At 35.7% G+C, this 18,718-nt stretch overlaps 1 protein-coding gene across 3 annotated transcripts in view; it reads right to left on the reverse strand.

Annotated features, from left to right (window-relative positions):
* LOC138701552 (ATP-binding cassette sub-family C member 12-like) overlaps window positions 1–18,718 on the reverse strand; it is a 116,893-nt gene that overhangs the window by 33,146 nt on the left and 65,029 nt on the right. For 2 of the 3 annotated variants that reach the window (XM_069828562.1, XM_069828560.1), the window contains 8 exons: window positions 16,482–16,627; window positions 13,000–13,112; window positions 10,200–10,363; window positions 7,978–8,076; window positions 5,471–5,603; window positions 3,750–3,906; window positions 2,007–2,135; window positions 856–947 (listed from right to left, as the gene is read on the reverse strand). In XM_069828562.1, the coding sequence (XP_069684663.1) occupies window positions 856–947; window positions 2,007–2,135; window positions 3,750–3,906; window positions 5,471–5,603; window positions 7,978–8,076; window positions 10,200–10,363; window positions 13,000–13,112; window positions 16,482–16,627 (1,033 nt within the window). The remainder of the gene's footprint in view (window positions 1–855; window positions 948–2,006; window positions 2,136–3,749; window positions 3,907–5,470; window positions 5,604–7,977; window positions 8,077–10,199; window positions 10,364–12,999; window positions 13,113–16,481; window positions 16,628–18,718) is intronic. The other variant, XM_069828561.1, reaches the window with a different exon arrangement.

Below are 18,718 nucleotides of genomic sequence, written 5' to 3' on the forward strand. Positions count from 1 at the left end.
TAATATTTTGGTCCTTTAGAGTTCAACAAATTTGCAGAGTTTCCATTGTTTTCCCCAACAGCCTTCTTAACAATCTCATGGAATCTCTTTATGGTCATTACTTTGATCATCAAGGCCTTAAACCTGAACTTACAGTACCTCGTTCAAACTTTTATGGTTATATAGTGACTGATGACTTCAATGATACTTTGCCTGAGTTATCAAAATTCGTTAAACTTGTACTGACAATTTCTGCTACAAGCGCCTCAGCTGAAAGGAGCTTTTCTGCGTTAGAGCACGTTAAAAATTACTGTAGAAATTCAATGGCTCAGGATCGACTCAACGGACTAGCCTTAATTTCTATCGGAAAAAACATTCTTCAATGAGCTCAGAACAAACCTTTACTTCCACGATAAAGTGATCGACATCTTCACAACTAAGAAAGGGATGAGAATCGAATTTGATTACAAATAAATTGCCAGTTCCAGAATGGTCAAAGACTAACACAGGCCTATTTGTATTAATTTTACATATTATTATTATTATTATTATTATTATTATTATTATTATTATTATTATTATTATTATTACTATTACTATTACTATTATTATTATTATCATCATCATCATCATCATCATAATTATTATTATTATTATTATTATTATTATTATTATTATTATTATTATTATTATTATTATTATTATTATTATTATTATTACTAGTTTCTGTTTTGATAATCTCATATCCTACATACAAAAAATATCACGAGTCACCACTAACATAGATACACACCCTTATATTTCTCTACATAGGTAAAGGGATGTAAATAAATAATTAGTCTCGTCACTGCTCCATCCATTTGTGTCACAACTAACCTGCAATAAGTTGCACTCTCACAGCCAGCCATCGTGATGCTGCACTCAGCAGAAATAGGCTTGTTCCATTGTCATCGCACTTCCTGGTGAAACTGAAAGATTCATCTTTTGTATTCCATTGCATTAAATTACATTATATTAATTATGTTACACCATATTATATTTTATAGCACAGCATATCATGTCATACAAACCAGCATAAATTGATAAAGGGAAATATTTACATATTTTTGGATGTATTCTAAGAGTGTTGCATGTTTATATATCCAGAATTCTTAATGCTGCTAGACAGAATAATGAAAAGGAACCTATACTTCACTAATAAACAAAACAGTTGTTCCTAAGCTGTTATATTGGAATGGTTCTTCATTGAATAGTGAAATATGTTTTCACATTGTTGAACTGTCAACGAAATGATTGATTTGAAGTACAGTATGTATGTTTATTTTGGAACAGGAATCTTAAGTAGTAGCAAATGTCAGGAAATATAACAAATACAAAATTTGAAAACATAGTCTTTGTATAATATCCAGAACAGAAAATAGAACTATGTGATTGCATTTAGAGAGATTAAATCTGAATTTACGACGAGCAAACTGTAGAGTTATTGCTATAACCAGGCTTCAAAGTACAGCATTGTTCAAATCTAAAGACTAAACAGGGAGACTGTTCTATGATGTCAGGTTTATGACACTGCTAATTAAATTACTGCAAGTTTTTAGTTATTGTTAAAGATTCAAACTTTGCTTTTAGACATCTTGTATGTCGGAATAACACACTATGTAACTGCATATTTATTATGTATTCACTCTGACGATGCCATGAAATCATTGTATTTCCTAAGGCTAATATCTGCCCTGCCCTGCCCTGCCCCTCCCCACCCCGCCCCGGCCTACCTACCTACCTACCTACCTACCTACCTACCTACCTACCTACCTACCTACCTACCTATCTACCTATCTATCTATCTATCTATCTATCTATCTATCTATCTATCTATCTATCTATCTATCTATCTATCTATCTATCTATCTATCTATCTATCTATCTATCTATCTATCTATCTATCTATCTATCTATCTATCTATCTATCTATCTATCTATCTATCTATCTATCTATCTATCTATCCCTTATTTTTCTGGAAACTCACTCTGATATGAACTCCTTGTCCTTGGCAAATGCTTGGATGGTGGTCCTACCAGTTATGGTTGTCACAAGGTGTTCATACAAAGGGACTCGTGATGCCACTTCTATTTCATGAAGTTTTAGTAGAATCCTCCTGAAAAACACAGTATTACCACAGCCTTTATTTTACATTATCAGAACAGACTTTTAGTATTTTAATTCTGTAATTAGTTGAATAAAAAAGAGCATACCGGTACTGAATAACAATGGGATCGGTGTGTATTTCTTAACAAAAGCTTAACTCATTCTCGCCTTTTCAATTAAAACTCTTTCATCATCAAGAAAATTTATATATTAGTACTGTACCAATCTCTTGTACCTAAGAAATATCAAAATGAATTTGATCCTTTTAGTATTGATCGTTTAATGCATCAAAAACTTCTTGATAAGTATCAATAACACAATAATGAGGGAAATTCATCAATTCTATCCAAAATATTATTTGATGAGTCCGTTCTGTTGCAGCAGTTAATAGAAACAATAACAAATGTTGTGTAGGTGTGTGGTTGTTATGGGTTTGATTTTTCTCTTTACTGGTTTAGGATTTTCAAATTATTTAATTTTAAATGTGGTTATAAGTTGGAAAGCCCAACTGTTACAAGTAATTTTTTGTTATAGAAATTAATAATTTTATAAAATGAATTTAATCCACAAACAATACAGCATTACTGTAGATATTGAAGGATAATGTACATAATTTATAAAGTGATTTATATGCTTACCTCTGGGCCCAAGAATTGTGGATTCAAAACTGGCCTAGGATGTTAAGTTTTTAGATGGAAAAGATTACTGGGTGCAGCTTCCATTAGATGAGAAAATAAATCCATTGACTCCATATATTAGCTTTACTGCATATTAAAATCCTTTTGTTTGTTACTGAAGATGACAAAGTATAAATAATTAAGCCGAAACTAGTCAAACGAGCTAGTACTTCGCTATAAGGTACTCTGTATTGAAAACTAGTCAACTAACATGACTAGTTTTGTGTAGATTTTGAAGGTGTATTTGTTATCTACTTTTGTTATTGTGATGTCTAGGAACTTTATGGATTTGTTGTTTTCGATTTCTAATGTATAGTGTAGTTTTGGGTGCATGTTGTTTATATTTAACAGAAAACAGTTAATATTCATCTGAATCATAATTTGTGATGTATTTCAATTTCAATATTGGTTTCGGGTCGGTATGTAAATCAAATGACTTTTATCCAGCCACAGGAATAATTCCCGAATTGAAACTGTAGACACTGTGAAGGTGATGTGGACACTGTGGAATCTGAAAATTGATTTTGTTTTATTACTCGTAGCACACGAAGATTTAGACATGGCCACTAACACATCTGACTTGCCTTTCACACCTTTAACCAATACCTAGCAAAAAATTCATCTCCTGAGAATTTCAGTTGTTACCATTTTTGAGCTCCAAAAGTGATGAGTTTCGCGAGAATGACCCATATGTATTAAAGTTTTACTATACCAAAAAATATCACTGTTATTATTATTTTCTGTGGCTGGGCCTCCTCTGAGATTGGAGCCTTAGGCAGCTGACTAGTTTGTCTAGACAGAAGTTCGCCGCTGCCACTTCCCTTTTGGATATCCAAGCTGTGGGCTGGAGGAATGGCTTGAGATAAAATGCTTTATGTGTTAAATTGTATGATGTAAAAGAATACTGTGCATTCCTGTTGTCTGAGAAATGTGTAACATGGACATACCTGTGAGGCAATCCCAGCACAAGGGCCGTGACGAACAACATAAGGAGCACGATGGCAAGAGTGTAAGGTGAGATGTACATCAACATCAAAATGGCGCAGAAGAAGAATACTGAGTTATCCAGCAAGTGCCGAAGTGATTGAGGGAGTCTCAAGTCAACTGTAAAAGAGATATGCATGACATACGAGCTTAGTTGACAAACTTAGTTGACTGAAACTTTATGCTTAATGCTTACTTTTTCTTTCTTTAATAGATTTGACTTTCAGAGGCCATCTCCCAAAATTATATTATAGTCACAACTAACACTATCTGATGGTGACATAATTATGTATGTAGCCTATATGCCTACACATTCAAGGTCCTCTTATTTGCCAATCTTCAATCAAATATACAGTATTTCTCGAGTGATAATTTATTTATCCTTCAGTTATTGTCATCACATCATTTTTCAAGCGAGTCATATGATCAGGACTTTTATGTAGTAAAATATGAGTAGGTAATATCTATGCATAGAACCTGTTTCATGGCTCGTTCCTTTAACTGCTTAAGAAGCAGTGAGGTGGGGAAAGCAGTTTCAATTATGTGCAAGTCGTGACTCACAAGAAAGACAGGCTACGACGCGAATCGGAGTCACATGGTTATCATGGTCTATTTATGACCATCTTGATAATCGTCTAATATAAATACATATTCTAAAAAAAAAAAAAAAAAAAAAAAAAAAAACAAAGGAATTGCTATATTAAACTCCCTCGGCCATGTTGTGACTAAGAATGTGACGCTGTGCTGTAGTCTGGGTTTCTCATTACTCACGTGTGCATGTTTAGTGACGTAAGATAATGGAGAAAAAAGAAAAACTCCCTATACATCTGCAACTTTTCTCTACCACATCATACTAGAATAGATGTCCATTACTATATCTGTTTGTCTGCCTGTCTACCTCTGTTTGTGAGTCTATATAAATGCAAGATTTGTTGTGTATCTAATGTGAATTCTATATATATTTTCATATTTCGAGCTTCCCACATTTATAAAAGTTCATTATTCATTTCTTCTTACTGTTCAAATAATGCATTGTGTTGTTAATCTTGCACAAGTGTCTGATGAGACAAACACATCCTGTAGGAATGAATTACAAAGACAGCATCAGCTAATTTGCGTGAATTGTCAGTAATAACATGTTTTTGATCAAAATATTTCAATTCTTGCTTTTGTTGCATTTCGATAAATTCCTTAGGTGTATCAACTTAATGTTTTAAGAATTTAACTGCATGAAGGAATACTTGATGGCGTACTACTTTAGAATTTGGCGACCTTTTTGAAAAAATATGCATTCTCACTACTAGAGATTCTACAATGGGATGATGTTCATTGTGAAATGGTTCTTTTATTAAAATATAAAATTGTAACAGTTTCAGATTTATTTTGGTTTTGTTCTTGATATTAAGTCCTTACAGTAAGCTTATATCTAATTTTGGGTCCATTACAATAACGAGAATCTGTTAAGAGGAGGTCATAAAAATGATAAAATATTGCGATCAAAGTCTGTAATTTCTGATCTTGCTGAACGGAAGGACAAAAGTAACCTGCTCCTTTTCCACGTTTGTTATGAATGTGAAGTAAAAGTGACCAAAACTCTTTATTTCCATTCATTTTAAGGTACTACTATACTAAACTCGTTCAAGGCATAACAATGGAAGAGACAATAAAAAAATTCATAACTTACTGTCTTGCATACTTAATGAGAATAGGTTAAGAACAGACATCATCGCAGGGGAAGCCTGGAAGTAGCCCATTGGAGCCCTGCACAACTTCTCAAACCATGATTCATGTGCCCGCTGTGATACTCCAACAACCACCTGCACATACAATAATAAGAGAATAATGATCTCATTATTAGTCAATAATGTAAGTTACTCGTATATTATGACGTATTTCACTTGCAGATTACAGAAAGTGGGGAAGACCACTGTCTCTCACAGTTCACAATGACTATCATTTTTTAGAGAAAACCAGACTTTAATTCCTTTCTTATCCTACAGCCTAGAAACTTATTTGTACGCCAATATTATTAACAATTGTACAATATCAATGAGAGAATTTATAAACATGGAAACAACGGGGTAGCAAGGATCCCTGATGGAAGAAATCAACTCTGCCAAATCTTGTGCGTGGGCGCATGCGTGTGAGTTAATATGCATGCACGCGCACACGCACACGCACACGCACACGCACACACACCACGCACACACACATATACAGGGTGTTTCAGGAGGAATAGTAAATATTTTAGGAGGTGGTAGTATAGACGAATTCGAATAAAAAATTCCATATAAAATGTGTCCAATTTTTATTGAGTACAGAGATACAGCTGTTAGAATATAACCAAAGAAGGTGTTAAGCAAAGGCAAATGATTACGTTCAATGCACTTTCGTTTCGTGTGTTGCTACTCCAGTTGCTATGGGCTTATTTATCGATTGTCATTTTTGTTTTGAAGGTCAAGTTGTGAAGTTGTGCTTTAGTTTACATAATTGAATTTTTCAACTGTGATTGTGATTTGTTGGCTAATTCTACTGTAACTTTGAAGCATGCCACACGTATAATGCTGAGTATGCCGATATGATATTTGTGTCTGGGTTTTGTAATGGAAACGGTGTTGCTGCTTGTAGAGAATACGGCAGACGATTTCCTAACTGCAGAGTTTCAGATTCAAGAGCGTTTACTCGTGTTTTCACTAAACTGTATGAGACTGGTGCAGTGCCCAGCAGTCGTATTTCATTTGAACGTGTAAATGAACAGAATGTGGATGAAGTAGAAGACATTATTCAGTTGGTAGAATGTAGTCCTGCAACAAGCACACGCAGAATTTCTGCACGTATGGTGTTCCACATACAAGAGTATAGCGGACATTACATATGCACAGGCTCTATCCTTATCATTTACAGTGGATTCAGCACCTTCGAGCAGGACATGAAGGTAGATGATTAGAATTTTGTCATTGACTACTTGTAAATCGCCAAGTAATCCCATTCTTATTCTTCACTGATGAAACCACTTTTACTCGTGACAGTATTAATAACACTCGTAACTCACATCAATGGTCCAAAGAAAACCCATATGCCATTGTGGAGACACATTTTCAAGAACACTTCTCTGTAAATGTGTGGTGTGATATGATAGACAATCAGTTGCTTGGGCCTGTTGTGTTACCGCATCGTCTTACAGGGCTCTGTTATCTAGACTTTTTTTCAAAACGAGCTTCCGGCATTACTGGAAGAGGTTCCTTTGGCTTCTTCCAGCAAGGCGGAGCTCCTGCACATTCTAGTCATCAGGTGATACATCATCTAAACCTAACATTCCCCGAAAGATGGATCGGCAGATATGGTCAAGTTTCTTGGCCACCAAGGTCCCCGGACCTTAACTCTTTAGATTTTTGTCTGTGGGGATGGTTGAAAGGCGAAGTCTACAAAGAAAAAGTAAACACAAGAGTTGATTTAATCGTTCGGATTATGAATAATGCTGCCTTCATAAAAGAACACGAAGACGACTTCAGAAGAGCTACACGTGGTGTTGTCAAGAGAAGTCGAAAGTGCATAGAAGTCGGTGGTGGAATTTATGAAAATCAACTTTGAACGTAATCATTTGCCTTTGCTTAACACCTTCTTAGATTACATTCTAACAGCTGTACTCTGTACTCAATAAAAATTGGACACATGTTATATGGATTTTTTAACAGCTGTATCTCTGTACCCAATAAAAATTGGACATATTTTATATGGCATTTTTTATTCGAATTCATCTATACTACCACCTCCTAAAATATTTACTATTCCTCCTGTTGGAAGACCATTAAAAAGATGGCAGGAGACCATTGAGATCGCAACAGACCACTAGGTCTAGTGCTTGAATTGAATGACACACACGCGCGCGCGCACGCACGCACGCACGCACGCACGCGCACACACACACACACACTCACACTCTCTCTCTCTCTCTCTCTCTCTCTCTCTCTCTCTCTCTCTCTCTCTTTCATTTTGTGGAAGTTGAAAGAAGCTGTTTTGAGTCGAGCAAAAATATTTACATTCCACCTGCACGTTTCACAACTGAGTCCTCAGCAGATAAACTCCACATGGTCCAACTTTAGCTATCAAAATTAATATAGTTTATTTCTAAATATACAAATAAAATGGGATAAGATTATCATTACTTCAAAAACTTCAAATCAATTTTACCATACTGAATGAGAAGCTCCACATGAAGCCACTGACGCACATCAATATTATTAATGTTGCATTCACAAATGTCGCCATGTCAGTCCAATCATTCTGAAACTGGAATCAAATGAAAGGTGTTATTTAAATGGCATGTATATTTCCTCAATGTACACTCGTGGAAAGAAAACAATAACGAACTGATATTTGAATAGCTCGTCAGGCCGCACAGTTGTGAAGTAAATTTCACACATTTTATGTACCGGTACTCTTACAATTTTCGTTTTTTCATTGTGACATAACATGATACAAAGCAAACGATAGAGCCAAATCATTCACAATGTGTGATTAGAAAACTATCACTTCAAATAACACTTAAGGCAAGTAATATAACAAAAAAAATTAATATCACATGAAACTAAATAGACATCTATAATTTAAAAATAAAATAAAAATAACAAATCAAGCAATGAACAGGACTCAAACATGGTAACTTATATGATGAAGGATGGGTGGAGCAGAGAAAAATTCTCTCCAGCACCTGGACTCAAACCCAGGTTTTGAGCTCTACATGCTGATGCGTTATCCACTAAATCACACCAAATACCAGTTCCGATGCCGGATTGAATTCTCTCAGTTTAAGGTTCACCTCTTAGTTTCTCTTTAGTGGCCAATCCTCATACACTGTGTCACAGATGTGTGACAGTGGCACAATGTTCAACACATTATGTGCAAAGGTGCACTCATTATGAGTAACGAAGTGGCTGGGATCCGACGGAATGAGCGCTGTCTTAAATCACTAAGTGATTATTTACTTATATCATATTATTGCGATGTACCGAAGTACGTATGATATTTCCGTGCAGGAATTCTGCATTATCATATGATGACGGATGAGTGGAGCAGAGAAAAATTGTCACATCTGTGACACAGCACAGTGCATGAGGGTTGGCCACTAAAGGAAAACTAATTCAAGGATTCAATCTGACATCGAAACTGGAATCCAGTGTGGTTTGGTGGATAAAGAATCAGCACGTAGAGCTGAAAACCCAGGTTCGAATCCCAATGCCGGAGAGAATTTTTCTCCGCTCCACCCAGCCTTCATCATATAATGCAGAATTTCTGCACGGAAATATCATATATATTTCAGTACATCATAATAATACGGTAACTTATGCTATGTAGTCAAACATTTTACCACTGAGGTACCACATACTTGGACTACAAGTCTTGCCAATGTCCTTTCCAGATGTATGTACAGCGAACATTGCAGGCACCTGAAAAATTATTCGTTGTTAAATTCGTGGATTTAGAAGTTTCGAAAGTTATGGCCACAATAAAGACACATTTTTAAGTCAATCATTGTTCTTTCCACGAGTATACATGTTGGTTGACTAGTTCTCAATATAGAGTACCTTATAGCGAAGTACTAGCTCGTTTGGCTAGTTTTGGCTTAATTATTTATACTTTGTCGTCTTCAGTAACAAACAAGGGGATTTTAATATGCAGTAAAGCTAATATATGGAGTCAATGGATTTATTTTCTCATCTGATGGAAGCTGCACCCATTAATCTTTTCCACCTAAAAACTTAACATCCTAGGCCAGTTTTGAATCCACAATTCTTGGGTAAGCATATTAATCACTTTATAAATTATATACATTATCCTTCAATATCTACAGTAATGCTGTATTGTTTGTGGATTAAATGTATTTTATGAAATTATTAATTTATATAACAAAAAAAAAAATACTTGTAACAGTTGGGCTTTCCGACATATAACCACATTTAAAATTAAATAACTTGAAAATCCTAAACCAGTAAAGAGAAAAATCATGTAATTTTGTATTACTTTCATTAGATTTAACAGAATAAACGATTTCTCACAACATTATAAATGTTTCTGCACCATACACCTAGTGGCTTGAGTGAAGATGGAACAGATTGCAATCTATTCCATGGAATAAAAAAAACTGTAAACACACATACTGGGACACAAACTGGAGAAATGGTCAACATAGATATCTCAAGACGTGCATTTATGATTAAATTTTAAAATACACATTTTTGTGATTAATGTGCATCCTCTATGAAACAAAGAGGGGAACAGAAGTAATTAATTTCTTTCCCCCAGAAAATCTTATATAAGACTTGTACATTTTTTTTTTTTTTTTTTACTTTGCTGAGCTGCTCTTCATGCAGCTGACCATTGATCCCATTGAACATCTACAAGATCTAACATACGTGGAGCAAGGCGAGAGGAACTCCAAACAAGCCGGCATTGTAGAGCAGCTGTGACAAAACACCGCATATGATGTACAAATAGTTGCGCACTGAGGCCAAGTACGTGATGTATGCTCCTACTGTACCTATTGTACTCAAATCCACGTTGTCTAAGTGTCGTACATCTGTAACACACGCAAAACACAACATCTAAGAAAGATAATTACAGTCAAAATCAGTGAGGGCTGAGGTGGAGAGATTTTACTGACTATATATTTTTCCAGAATTTCATATTAGAATGATTTACTACAAAATATTTAGATATTCTATAGTAATGTTAGCGCTATTAAGTTTTACATTCTGAAAAACCAGTGGTAGTGGCAGTGGTGTGGTGCCAGTAACAATAATGGTCATAGTTGTGTAAAGTTTTAAGCTTTTACATAGGTTCATGCTAAAAATATAACAGTAACAAAAAATGAACTACATTCTTAGGATTACAATGCGGAAGATTATAGTTTTAGCTAAGTGTTGCATGATGTGAACAGTACCTAAGATTTTCATTTTCCTTATGCATGCAAACGTGGTGTTGCTGATATGGTAGAAAGATGTCTTTCTGTAATACTTCCTAAAGCACTAATGACAAGGGATGCTAGCCATTGGCACGGTTTAGGAATTCTGAACTTGTGTTGAGGAATCCAATCCCACTTAGGCTGATTACCTGGTTGAGTTATTTTTTCCGAGGTCTTCTCCAATTGTAAAACAAATGCCAAGATAATCCAACAGGAATAAGAGACTCATCTCAACAAATACCATCTCGCTATCACACATTCCACTGATTCTGTGCAACTGATACAGCATCATTAAATAACGAATTAAAATTGATTAGGGATGTGTTGGAAGCTTTCCCATGAAATGTATTTATATTTTGAGATCCTTGTATTTCAGCAGTTTTTTAATGTTATTTTAATTTTTATTTACTCCTACATCGAATAATTTCGAGGGAAAAATTGTTCCGGGGCCGGGTATCGAACCCGGGACCTTTGGTTAAACGTACCAACGCTCTCCCACTGAACTACCCGGGAACTCTATCCGAAACCCCTATCCAATTTTTCCTTCTATATACACAGACTTCAAAGTGGGCTGACAACCGTCAAGCAACCAACATTTGAGTGCACACTAACTCTGTGTGACTTTAAATTGTGGTTTTCTGTTATGTACAGTGACGTGTATTATGCAAATTAAGCTTTCAGGAATAACTCCCTGTAAAGTTAATTTGAATAATTTCGAGGGAAAAATTGTTCCGGGGCCGGGTATCGAACCTGGGACCTTTGGTTAAACGTACCAACGCTCTCCCACTGAGCTACCCGGGAACTCTACCCGACACCGATCCAATTTTTCCCTCTATATCCACAGATCTCAAAGTGGGCTGACAACCGTCAAGCAACCAACATTCGAGTGCACACTAACTCTGTGTGACTTTAAATTGTGGTTTTCTGAGAACTGAGAACTGACAGTTTTGTTCTGCACTTAGTGCTTTGTGAACATTAATTGAAATTAGGAGTACATTGTTCTTCTTCTCAATAATACACGTGTATTGTCATTGTCGTCATGTGGAGTGCAATAACGACTATTGTGTTGCTGTGTTGAGTGGAATACCCATTGTTGTAGGGTGATTGCTAAGAATAAAAGTCACATTGTTATCGGGGCATGGTGGAAAAGTATAAATAAAAGTTACAATATATTACCATATTCCAATGACAGTACAATTTTGCTCCTTTCAGTTTTTGAACTACAATAAATAGAGAAATGAAGAAGGGAATGATGACAAGAAAAATTAGATAATCCGACGTGCTCTAGGACATAATTTTCACTTCAGACTCATTGGGACTTGTACCCAGTTCCTTGCATGGGATTAGTGGTATAGTGAATATTGGAATATCGAGACTTTAATTTCCTTAACCCTGTAACCTACTACAGCTGTCATATACATCTCAGTAATTTTAATACTTTACATGTATTTTGAAAATCATGCACGAGGTTCCCACAAATCTATTTCTTGTTACAGTTTTATAGTTTTTTTAACACGTTATATGATGTGACTTTGGTCATTGCTAAATTCAACAGTCAACTTATCATGTGATAAACTATCAATAAAACTCCACACCACAAACAAGATGCCTGCAATGTTGAACTTCACTCAATAACAATGTGTAGTAAAAAGATAGTGTAATCCGTTTGGATAGTACTAAATAAAAACACTGGAAATTAAAATCATTACCATATATTACTAAATATTACATACCTAGTTATAACTAGACAGTTTGAAGATGACTCTTAAGTAAATCAGTTTATTGGACATCAAAAAGAGAGTCATTGCACACACGAAACAAATATTAACATAACAGAAGGTAATTAATCTCAAATACCATTCAACATCTCGGAAGTCATTTGTGTGGAAGTCGCGATTTTCTTGTCTATGAATCAACAGTGTCTCTGAACGAACGAACAAACGAATGAACAAACAACCTAACTAACTAACAAACAAAGAAATACTGACAACTAAATAAAAGTAAAAGAAAGAAGGTGGATTTGAGAGCTTGCTATGTAGCTGAGCAGTCATAACCATTTTGATTCCCTGTGATTTCATCCCACTCATGCACAGTGTTGGGTATGGTACTGAGTATCAAAAAAAAAAAAAAAATCAAGTTTTAAATTCATTCTGAGACATCAGTATCTGTTGTTCCACTTTCAGTAATATTTTCCTATGTTTTATATTTTGTATATACATCACTGGATTTCACTATATGAAGCATTTCCTCACCTTTCCCATCAACTTCACAAGATCCAACGCTCCAAGAACTGTCAGTATGACGTATATGCTGACTGAGAAAGACTGTCATTGAGGACACGCTGTCATGACGTCTGGTAGTTTCTCTGGAAACATGTCAATGCGGAGACAAATTTATAGCCAGAACTAAGAAAAGAATTTGAAATACACATAATCATAAACTTACAAGGTGTTCACTGCTATTGGAATAAGTAGAAGCAGACAAGAAGTTTGAAAATATGAGCACCAAGAAACCAGTATTTAATTTAGACATTTCAACTGTGTCTTCAGAGAAAATGCGATTTGAAATCATATTTATTACGCTGTTTCTTAGGAAGTCTGTTATTGTTGTTTGGTCTAATTCTATTCCCTTCTTAGTATTTCCATTACACAGATATAATAGATACCATCCTGAATTGATAAATTGTTCCACATAATTTTGTAGAGAGTGAATGAAAGAAGTACTTACACCATCACAAAGATCAGAATATTACCAAATAAGCATTTAAATTCCAATCTACTGTATGGCTATAAGATCAATAAGTGCCTGAAAATAATATGAACAGTGCAAAAATATATTTGCTAAAAGAATCACAACGCAGAACTGCACACACTGTACTCTTCACCTAACATAATTAGAAACATTTAATCCAGATGTATGAGATGAGCAGGGCATGTAGCACGTATGAGTGAGTGCAGAAATGCATATACAATCGAATTTCTCTTTTACACTTTTCAAGGGACCAGCAAAAAATGGTGTAATTTGAGGGAAAGTGTAAATTGAAGGAAACAGATTAGTGGTATTACAAAACTAGGTACAATAATTTGATACAAACTCACCCACAGAAGAATTAAAATTTTTCACTAGTTTTTTCTTGTGAAGAAGTCTGATATTTTGGTTTGTTTTTTTATTTTTGTTTTGCAATGACTATTTGCTTTTCCGAGTTCATACAGATTCTCAAAAATAGTATCATCACCATTGGCAGCAGAAAGATAATTTCAGCAGTGTTCCTAAAGCTGCAATTGTCTCTGCACTTGCGGAAATAACATCACAATTTATCACCATCACCACCACCATCATCATCATCATCATCATCATCATCATCATCATCATCACTATGTTCACCACCACCACCACCACCACCACCACCACCACCACCACCACCACCACCATTGTCAGTTTGAAAATGGTCAACCACTTCTTCCAACGACTGTTCTTCTGTAGTCAAGACATCATCATCTACAGATATGAAATCTGACTGAAGAATTCCCCAGTCTGCATTTTCAAGTAGGCCTGCTTCCTCTTCTTTCACAACCACTTCTTCTTCAGTAATTCTTGAAAAGATGCCTGCTATTTGGAAACAGTTGATAATGCTCGACTGCTTCACATCCCTCTATGCCTTTGATATAAAATGGAGGGTATCTAACACTGAGACCTTAATGTCTTTCGCATCCTTGCCACATGTAGGTTAAAGCCTTTTGCACCAGACTCTTCCTGTAATTTGCTTTGAAAAGCATCAATAATGCCTAGATCTAAAGGCTGTAATTTGCTTGTACAGGTGGCTAACAAAAATCCTAAATGAATATTTCGTAGGTGCAAGGTTAGAGAATGGGCAGAGCACTGATCAATAATAAGCAGAATCTTTATATTGTGCGCCTCATTTTTGCATGGAGAGCAAGTAACTGCTTAGAAAATAATTCAGAGGTCATCCATGCCTCAACCTTTGTTCTCACACACAGTTGGTAGGGTTTTACCATTTGTAAAGCAGCGTGACTTCTTCGCTTTCCCAATTACATATGGACGTAGGTTCTCACTTCCATCAGCACTTACCCCCAACATCACTGTTAGACGAACTCCGCTATACTTGCCTCCATGGCTGGTTCACCTTTCATCGACAGAGTTCTGTTGGGTAGAAGGTTGAAAAACAGACCCATTTCATCGATATTGAAAATGTCTTTCAGGTCATACCCCCTCATTAATTCGCGAATTTTGGTGTCCTTTCAGTGAGGAACTGTAACTTCATCCACAGTGTTGGATTCCTCATATAATGCCCTATATACAACATCATACTGTTTCCTGAAGTGATCTATCCAGCCATTAAAAGCAACAAAGTTCTCAAGGCCTAGAATGTCTGCCCTTTAAAATGGCACGCCAGGAGATCAGTATTACGGTACCATTGACTGTAAAAGTATAATGTTGGCGACGTTGAAATTCATGATTCAAGCCATAGTCTGCTATATAACAAATGCGCCATTTAGCATTTTAGACACCATTTTGTGTCCGCTCACAATGGTATAAATTGCAGGAAATGATAATATTAAAAAAGGATTTGAGTGAGGTGGGATATGATGGTAGGGACTAGATTAATCTTGCTCAGGATAGGGACCGATGGCAAGCGTGAGGGCAGCAATGAACCTCCGGGCTCCTTAAAGGCCATTTGTAAGTAAGAAAGAATCTGAATATGCACATTGCCCAGTCTTAGATTATTGACAACAATGGTGGTTGATGTTGATGTTTTGAATTGAATTACACTAATCTCCCTCTTAAGAACAGGCAGTAAAACAATAAGTGACGTGTCCACCACAATGGAGTAGTAATCAACATGTTCGACTGCGAAACTAGCAGGCCTGAAATGTAATCCTGGTTGGGACAAGTTGTCTGATTGAGGTTTTTTTTGGAGTTCTCCCTCAACCATTAAGAGCAAATGCTGGGTAACTCTCGGCATCGGACCCTGGGTTCATTTCGTCGTCACTATCACCTTCATCTTCATCCATTATTCCTATTTCCATACTCATATCTTCCTATCATACAGGCTAACAGAATCCGACCTAATGGGTGCCCCAGGCGCAAATGGCTACACATCAATAGGGGTGGTATTATTAAAAAAAAGCAATGAGTGATATAAATTGGGATAAAGATATCGGAAAACAGTTGAAGAAACAGATATCACTGGTAAAATGAACTGTTACATAAATGAATGACATGACCACGTACTTGGGATGAAAGCAAATTCATATAGATCTATGCATATTTCCATAAATTTGCAGAAACCAAAAGACAAATGAAATGTTGGAAGACTAAAATGCGACTGAGTGATCAGATTTCATTTTAATTTGGCATGAAGATGACGAATGGAATCCAAAAACCTACACATTGGAAACAGTAACACTCTCTCCTCATGTAGTCTATTTCAGAACTGTAATCGCTTTTTGAAAGTGCTCAAATGTCATATATCTTGTTTGTTTTACGGGACTTTGAATTATTAATGTTAATAAAGTAGAAAAACGATTTTATATTTCAGAATAACCATAGTGAAATGCCAGCAAGTAAAACTGAAACGACCAAATAGAAAATTATGTAATAAATAATTTTTACCACAAATAACATTTTTCTGAATATTTCATAACTTTGACATTAACTGTTATGAAAACTGTTAGCTAATTTTTCCTTGCAGCCAAGCATGCTCTACACTTACACAAAATACTTCTTAGCATTCTCGTGGGTGTAAGTTTTGATGAGAGTGGAGTACTGAGGACAATCTTTCATGAGCTGTTCGTGTGTTCCAGACTGCAGGATCTTGCCATGATCCATCACATACACTTCATCACAACGCGTCATAAACTGTAAAGAAATCAACAAATAATATGAACCTTGCTGGAAATCAAACTTACGATTGCCGAATTACAATTAATACCGTAAAGTGGGGTGACTTTGAACACTGAGGTGACTTTGAACAGTAATTTAGCTTCTTTCTAAATTAAATGCTGTACCCAGTTGCGAAAAAACTGTTTAAGTTGTCAATAAATTAGTTCAATTTTTTTCGAAATAGGGTACAGCATTTAATTTAGAAGGGCGCTAAATTACTGTTCAAAGTCACCTCGGCGTTCAAAGTCACCCCACTTTACGGTAACACCAAAGATCACATAATGTCTACCACTTCATATTGCAGTGTAACATATCAATACAATTTCAAAATCTGGAATTTCACCACATTAAGCAAATCTTTCCTTCCCCTTTTATTATACTGTGGGATTAGTTAAAAAGGAAAAGAGGAGGTAAACTAATCTTCGTACTTCAATTTAAAACAAACAATAATTATGTAATGTAAAAGTACTGGTCTTTATTTGATGAAACAATTCTTTGTGTGTCAAATTAATTTAAACTGAGGAAATTTCAAAAGCACGGTAATTATTCCAATTAATAGTAGTCCTACTACAAGTTTTACAAAGGAACATCGACTATTGTCACCTCTGGCTATCATTGCTTCTACTGTCGTCACCATTTACTACCATTATATTACCGTCGAATTTGCTAAAATATAAATGGTTAATTTTTCTGGATGTTTCTGTTTGTTATCAACAATTTTATCATCTCAAGCGCCACTAATCCTGTTTCCAGTTTATGGTGAGCACAATGGATCATTTATGTCAAATTGCTACAGTAACAGTCTACATCCTTATTTTTGAAGCAGAAGACCACTAGTCCTGTTTCTGAATATTTCATTGCTTGGTGTCTAATGCACTGCATTTAACAATGAAGCTATTTACTGACAATACTGCCTTCTGAGGACGCTGCAGTGAAGACTGTAGATATTCCTCATCCATTTCCTCGTTACTGTTGCATAGGATGCATAGTGGTGATGGTAGAATTTTAAGTTTGTTGAGATGGCATGTAAGGCAGTCACGGCTGGTCAACATCCTGAAAATGGCAACTGCAGTTTTTCTGTTGGTGTTGAGATGTTCTTGGTTCTCTAGGAGTGATTTCCATTTTGTTTTTTGCATTATGTCTGCAATTCTGCTCTCGTTGAGAATTTTACTTGTTTTTATGATATGCTGTTTGATTGCAGAATACAGGATGGTTCCATGCTGAGTTTAGAGAATGTTTGATCCTTTTTTAGCAAGACAGTCTGCTTGATCATTTCCTGAATATATGATAATGCAGTGTGATGGTATCCACCTGTCTACCTATGGTCTGGAGATGAAAGATGATTTGACAGCATTCTTTTGTTTCTGTTGCATTTAAGATTGACTGAATGGCAGCTTTGGAATCTATTAATATGACGGTTTTGTTGAACTCATCTGTGTGGTAGATTAATTGTCTTAGGGATGATTTTATAGCAAGTATCTCTCCATCGAAGATGGTTGTGTGACATCCTGTTTGGCAGAAGAATGAGAAGATATGACATGTTCCACCAAGGTCTGTTAAGGAAACATTTGCGTAAATATGTAACCACTCATCAGATGAATATCTGCTATGAATTGTTTCTAGGGTTATAGATTTTAGTGTGTCAGGATTAGTTTCACACTTTTTCTTGATGGACTAGTACAGCTCCAAATCATGCTGGACATTGACATGTTCAAGTGGGGTTTCTTTATACAGTAAGGGTTCTCAGTATTTGCTGACTTTATATTATGTTTTCAATAGTTCTGACACTTTTCCTATAAAGTTTGTAGTAGCTTGTTAGGTAGTATATTCTTCTGTCTCCATTTGGTTTCAGGTCTCAGCAGCTTTTCATATTGCATTACTGCTTGGCCTTGTAATTTTAAGTTAATGGGATCACTTTTTGTTAGAATTCGCATTGACTCAAATGGGTTTGATTTTATCCCTCCTGTTATAATTCTCAGTGCCTGGTCTTGCGTCTTCTCAAGTTCCTCTAGGTTTGCTGGTGAGGTGGTAAAAATTTCTTCACAATATTGAATTACCGACAATACA

The sequence above is a fragment of the Periplaneta americana genome, chromosome 6 (assembly GCF_040183065.1).
Source record: "Periplaneta americana isolate PAMFEO1 chromosome 6, P.americana_PAMFEO1_priV1, whole genome shotgun sequence".
NCBI lineage: Eukaryota > Metazoa > Arthropoda > Insecta > Blattodea > Blattidae > Periplaneta > Periplaneta americana.